Source organism: Scyliorhinus torazame, chromosome 16 (genome assembly GCF_047496885.1).
Source record: "Scyliorhinus torazame isolate Kashiwa2021f chromosome 16, sScyTor2.1, whole genome shotgun sequence".
NCBI lineage: Eukaryota > Metazoa > Chordata > Chondrichthyes > Carcharhiniformes > Scyliorhinidae > Scyliorhinus > Scyliorhinus torazame.
The window spans coordinates 171496988-171503794 of record NC_092722.1 but is presented as its reverse complement, the minus strand read 5'-3'; the positions used below and the strand labels follow the sequence as shown (position 1 = coordinate 171503794).

General features: G+C 43.1%; 1 protein-coding gene across 4 annotated transcripts in view; it reads left to right on the top strand.

The window, feature by feature from the left end:
* Nucleotides 1–640: 640 nt before the first annotated feature.
* hspa12a (heat shock protein 12A) overlaps nucleotides 641–6807 on the top strand; it is a 249330-nt gene continuing 243163 nt past the window's right edge. For 2 of the 4 annotated variants that reach the window (XM_072479470.1, XM_072479468.1), the window contains exon 1: nucleotides 641–1018. In XM_072479470.1, the coding sequence (XP_072335571.1) occupies nucleotides 979–1018 (40 nt within the window). In that variant the 5' untranslated portion in view covers nucleotides 641–978. The remainder of the gene's footprint in view (nucleotides 1019–6807) is intronic. The other 2 variants (XM_072479469.1, XM_072479471.1) reach the window with 1 other exon arrangement.

The following is a 6807-nucleotide window of genomic DNA, read 5'->3' as shown; positions in this document are numbered from 1 at the left end:
ATTATCCCCGTGTCTGCATGGGTTTCGTCCCCACAACCCAAAGGTGTGCAGGGTAGGTGGATTGGTCACACTAAATTGCCCCTTAATTGGAAAAAAATAATTCGGTACTCTAAATTTATTAAAAAAGACTAAAGGCATGATTCAATTAATTAAGTTAAGGTCATTATTAAGGGCAGCACGGTGGTGCGATGATTAGCACTGCTGCCTCATGGCGCCGAGGACCTGGGTTTAATTCCGGCACCGGGACACTGTCCGTGTGGTGTTTGCACATTCTTCACCTCTCTGCTTGGGTCTCACCCCAACAACCCAAAGATGTACAGGGTAGGTGGATTAGCTATGCTAAATTGTCCCTTAATTGGAAATTTAAAAAAAAAGTTAAACCATTATAACTAGGTCTTGCGACAAGATATTCCTGCAATTAAAATCATCTGATGCTTAAAACTGTTGCTATACACATTTCAAGGGGTAAGTGAATTAAGATTGATAAGTAGAATGCTAAATAATGAAATCCAAAAGATTACAAAATAATCTAGTCTATCGTCCACATTTACTGAGGGATGTTAATTGTTTCCCTCACTGTGGTCCATCCTGTCAGACTGCAGCATGGGAAGCCCTTTCCTGCTCGTGCTGACACTGTATGAGCGCATTAGGGAGGCGGAGTTCTGCAGAAGCATGAGGAGTAAGAGTGCAAGCAGCTCATTTCTTCCCCTATGTTTGGGCTAATTTCAACTAGAAAAGTCTTTTTAGCATAGTGGGCGTGGGGGTCAAAGATTGGGGCTTTACTGAACCATCAGTATAGAAGACATTTGAACAGAGAGGGGGAGAAAGGAGAAGCTTGTTTTAGTAGTTCAAAGACACGCTGCAATTCAGTCAGATTGCAGTTATTCAATGGCAGAGGCTGCACAGTGAGCTAAAGATCCTGCTCGCCTAATGGTTAAAAGATTTTAAACACTGCAGATTTTGACTGGATTCACTACAATGTCTGAGAAGGAGTCTGTGACTGAATGCCAGACTGCAGGTAGGCGAGATTTTACTGTTGTCAGTGTAAATCCATGCTGCAGTGGCTGGTAACCCTGTCAGGATCAGAACAGTGCTCGCTGTCTTTTTCATTCACTGCTAGATTGTTCTATCTGTAGGATTCCTGACTGGATGCAATATCCTGTTAAGTCTCTCTGGCTTCACTGCAGAGCTCAGCCATTGTAATCGTCACGTGGGGACTTGTGGGACTCAATGCAGCATAAAATTACAACAAACTGATTTGTTCCAGGTGAAGAAACCTAGCATAATCTGTTTCACTTGTTCTTCCCTGAGCGACTTACTGTGTACTTCTAATTCTCAGTCCCAGTTGAGAACAAATCAATTTTGCTACGACAGACTTTAATCTCAATAATCAGAGTTGGAAATTTCTTTCCCTTTGGAAATTTTTTATCTGTAGCTGCCTTATGATTTCAGAATTGCTGACCTCTCAATTAATGCAAGTGATAGCGGTGATAATGATTGCAATCAAGGTTACTATAAAATGAGTTAAATAAAACTGACTGAAATTTAGGAAACCACATGCGATGAGATTTCTTGTGGGCATATTTTTAACTGTTGATGCTAAATGATGTTGGTATCCTGAATTACACGATTAAAGCTGCTGCGGAATATGAAGTGGTTCAATGTCAGAAGGAAATTCATCACTAATCACTTGAAAATATGTTCAGGAAGTCCCAAGTGAATATTTTAAACTTTGGCTTCTTAGTTACCCAGGGCCTGTAAAGCACCTTTGCAGTTGTGATATCATTAATGCGCATCCACATTAGATTGTGCCTATAAGAAGGCTTTCTCAAACATGTTCAGACTCCAGAGATACTTGATGCTGTTTTACATCAATGTCTAGACAGCTTGCCTTCCACCTCCGGGCCTCTCAAAAGAATGTAGCTGCACTCAAGGAGGAGCTGTTCACTGACTTTGATGGCCTGGCTTGCACCCCAGAGATCACAAAACAATGCATCATGTTGACTATTGGTAAAGGAAGATGAAATCATAACAGATATTCAGAAAGATAAAATAGAGTGGACAATGAGCAAAAATAACTTTGTACTTTTTAATTTGCTTTTCCTGTAAAACTTCAAAGTAAGTTCTTCCTTTGGAAAAAATAGCTACATAATTATAGTACTATATAGTAATAGTCTCTTTTAGTTAATTTTACACTTCATTTTAAAGTATTAAGAAGGCCAATTGCTTACTTTGAATTATATATTAGTTGATATTGCAGTGGTTTTGTTATCTGACTAGCTTTGTGGATTTGTAACACAATGAATGGACAAAATGCAGCTGACACTATCTATTCTGTTACTGTGTGAGTAAGATTTCACAATACTATAGTGTCAGTACAGTAATAATGCTTCTGCAGAAATCTGAGGCCTAGATTTTCACGGTGTCGTGGAAACTCCATGACTTATCTAAAAATGTCCCAGGGAACACTGATCTAGAAGATTTGTCACATTTCCAACAGATCTATTTGTCCAGTAGGGGAATGGGAGCAGGGTGTGACTCGCAAATGGGGAAACATGAGTTCGGCACCATTGCCGAGTTCAAGCAGACTCCATTTTTATTGGAGAGAGGGCATTATCCTGCTATGTTTGAGTTATGACTTTTTATGGGTAGATGTAAATACTGGTCACGATCAGATATGGGGTGCAATCTAGTGGCCTGTCGCACCCGACTTGGTGACGTGACGAGGCCTTTAAATCTCACGAGATTTGCAGCGTTTGGAACACCTCGTGAGATCTAATGAGATTAACATACTTCAGGAAACCATTAGGACCATTTAAATATGTTGCCGCCCGATTCTCCCAAGGCCTGGGAATGAACGTCTGTACTTGGGAGACGTTGCACTGGCACCATAAAGCACTGGTCCACACAAAGGTTGGGCTCTGGTTAGGGTAGTACCCTGGCATTCCCATTGTCACCTGGGCACCTTGTTGCTGCCACCCAGGCACCTTGGCACTGCCAGCAAGGCACTCTGGCAGTCAGGCACCTGGTTGCTGCCACCCAGGCATTGCTATCCATGCACTCTGGCAGTGCCAAGGTGCCCCGGTGCCAGGAATCGGGTCTGGGGGTGCCCTGCCCTTAACAGGTAGGCTGAGGGAGGGGCTCTAAGAGCCCCAAGACATATGTTGAGGCAGTGAGGGGAGTCCATAGGCCACAGTGTGTTGTCCGAGGGGGATTGAGAGATTGTGGCGGCATTTAAAAATGGTATCTTGATCTTTTCCTGCACTGACGGCTCCGTGCAGGAAATGAGGTAGGTATGGCCTTCCCAGAGCCTTACCGACCGAGGCCTGAAAACCCCCCACCTGTTTGATAGCGGGGAAGTTTTTGGGGCTGCCGAAGCCGAGAAAGACCCCACTATTTGCGCCCAAACCAGGGCTTTGTTTTTTGCTCATTAAATCCCGCCCGAGGTCTGTGGTACTGTCAAGTGATTGAAATGGTTAACCCTTTAAGCTATATTTTTTAAAAAATAGCCAGTTTGTCTTTAAGAGTTGAAATAAATCTGTGCTTGTAGTTTCAATAGATATTTATTGACTCTAAGTGCTCTCATTATATCATTATTACTGCTTGACTGCATCCAGAACTGGTCATTCTCACAGTGGAGAGATGTTACTTCACAGTTTGGTTGATAGCTCCAAGAGGTTATTAAAATGTTTGATGTTGGATTATGAATACAAATGTTTGTTTTTGAGGTGGATCAAGCACTTGAGGGGATTTAGATATATTGAATGGGTAATTATAAATTTGTACATTTTATATGGTAAAGTATGTAATACTTAGGACTTTATTTTATGTCAGTATGGCTCTTGAAGTTTGCTCATGGTGGATACTGCATGAGTTGGCATGGAGGGTGTAAGAGAAAAGGTGGGTGGGTAGCATGGGTTTGCACAAATTTTGCACAGGACTATAAGAGGCCATGGACATCAGTGGAGAGGCATGGGTTGGCATGAGTTGGAATGGATAGGGTGTGACAAATGGTTGGGGAATGAGGGGGCGTGAGGGTGAGAGGGCCTAGTATTTAAGAATACAACTGGGATGAAGTTCCATATAACTGGAATGAGCCTTTTAACTAGCCCGCCTTGGCATTTTAGGCATTCATGAGTTCTCTGGTCTTTGACGTGAGAGTGGAGCTATGCTAATCAGCTGAGTAGGATTTTGTCAAATGTAACTCGGAACACTGCAACTGAACAAAAAAATTAGTTTCGGCATAAAACTTGCTTTAGTCACTTATGCAAATTTTCTCCAAGAAAATGGAGCAATGTCACTCTAAAGCCAAAAAGATTCCAAGAAATTCCAAGTCAGTATATTGCAATCCCAGAGTATTGCACTCTGGTTCAGCCTGAATGGAGGCAATTTTAAATAATGAACACATTATGGCAGAGAATGGCTCAGTCATCTATTGGTTGGCATAACCTTGCAAGTGACAGCACACTGTGGGCGCGATCGAATGGCCGACTTGGTGACACGACAAGGCGGTTAATTCCCTCGTGATTTGTGACGCTCGGAATGCCTCGTGAGATCTAACGAGACCCAGGTGAACATACTGTGAGCGCCCGATTCTCCTGAGGCCTGGGAACGAACGGCCGTGCCTGGGAGACCTCACCATAGTGGCGTTTAGCACAGGGCCACACAAACGTGGACAAGGCATAACGACACCTGGGGGGGTCTTCTTGGCTATTAGAGGCCCCGGGTGGTCTGGTTCTGGGCAGGGTAGTACCCTGGCACTCTTTCCACCTGGGCACCTTGGCAGCAATACTAATTAATGCACCACGAGGCAGTGCCAGGGTTTCTGAGTGGCGCTGCCAGGCTGACGAGCACTGCCAGCATGCCAGGATGGCAATACCAAGGTGCCCAGGTACCAGGTTGCCCATGCCAGGGATCAGGCCTTGTCCTTATGAGATAAGGTGAGGGAGGGCTTGAGGACCCCCTAACAGGTATGTTGGGGCTCCGGAGGCCATGGTGTGGCGTTCAAGGGGGATCGAAAGATCAGGACAGCTCAGTTTGTCAGTGAAGTAAGTGCCGTCTCAGTGGAGCATTCCTCACCAAGACCCCCCCAAAAGTCCCAGGGGTGGCATGGTGGCATATTAATTAGTATTGCTGCCTCATGGCACCACGGATCCGGGTTCGATCTTGGCCCCGGGTCACTGTCCACGTGGAATTCTGCACATTCTCCCCTTGTCTGGGTGGGTCTCGCCCACAACAATCCAAAAATGTGTCGGGTAGGTGGATTGACCAGGCTAAATTGCCCCTTAATTTAAAAAAAAAAGGTCTTGTTTGATAGAAGGGTCATTTTCGGCACAACAGGCGCCTTGAAACACCCCACTATACGCGTCCAAAACAGGATTCTTTTTTTGTGTAAAATTTCGCCCAGTTTAAAGTTAAGCTAAAAATATACTTGGCTTTTGATGGGTGCATTTTTAGTGCAGCTTATGCTAAATATAATGCTCATTTACATTAAGACTAGTACTCTGAACAAGGATCCCTCTAAGCTGTACAGCAGCGCAGCCGTACTGAAGTTCCTGTGCAGTTGAGCCCAAATTGGCCTCTTTAGGTTACCTTGCGAAAAGATTTAAATGGCCCATACACCTAATTGAATAGTCACACACAACCAAAAACAAAATAGAAGGAACATTGATGCTGAACTTAATGGGCTTTCATGTCTATTCATTGGTGTAATTAGTCCGCAACAGCACATTTTGCTCACCCTGCACTTAGAAACACACCAATATTTTGACCTTAGAAGACTTCATTATGAGGAGAAAAAAAATCAGACAGGTTTTTTCTCCTAAGCCATGAATGGCCATCAGGTAAAGATTGGATCCGGCTCAGCTGTGATGCCCCTGCCAGACAAATAGACTGTTGGCGCTCATTATGTGACTTCACTCATGAAGAATGGTCAATTGATTGAGGTACGAGGAGAGTCCCTGAGGTCCATGAAACTGTACCATAAAGAGTAGTCGGTACTTTCAGAAAGCTACTGATAATTGTCAGCAGAATTCAAATGCAGATTTGCTACAAAGGTCACCTTCTACTAGTGGTTAATGGGGGTCGTCAGTCATGAACATCACAGTTCTGAGATCATTGTATTCCCCTGATACAGAGCTAATTCAGCAATCTCAGCACTAACTCAAAGCACTTGTTTTGAATGTGTTGAGAATGGAAATATCACCTATTGCAGATCCAATGCAGAAAGAACATTCTATTATCCAGTGCTATAAACACCAGGGAAAACATCGGCCTATTAAAATTAATCATGAAAAACTGTAACACTTTGAGGCCGGCTGACAAACATTATTATATTTAAATGCATTTGTTTTTTGTTTTCAATTGATTGCCAGAAGAATTTTTACCTGTTCACAAATCAGAATCAATGGAACAACCAAATAACTTCAGATGAAAAAAAGCATGAAAACAAACTGAAGGAGCTGTATGCAATGGAAATAACTCCTCAAGAGAAATCAGTGTTCAGAATAATTCAAAGTATTCAAGCAGTAGGCTTTGGCTTGCAGTATTTTGTGGTTAACAGCCTGGGTTTGAGTTATTGATTTAAGATAATCAGAATTCAACATTTTTCTGAAATGTACACATTTGTAACACACATACATTGTACTAGTGATTTTATCAGTCCATGCTATTGGTGTGAGTCCTTGCCTGCCAACCGGACATACCAGAAATTCAGACATGCGCTAGCCAGGATTTAATGATCACTAACAGCTGGAAAATTGTAGGTAGTATATGTGTTCACGTTCAGAAATGGTGGGTGAGGCAAGG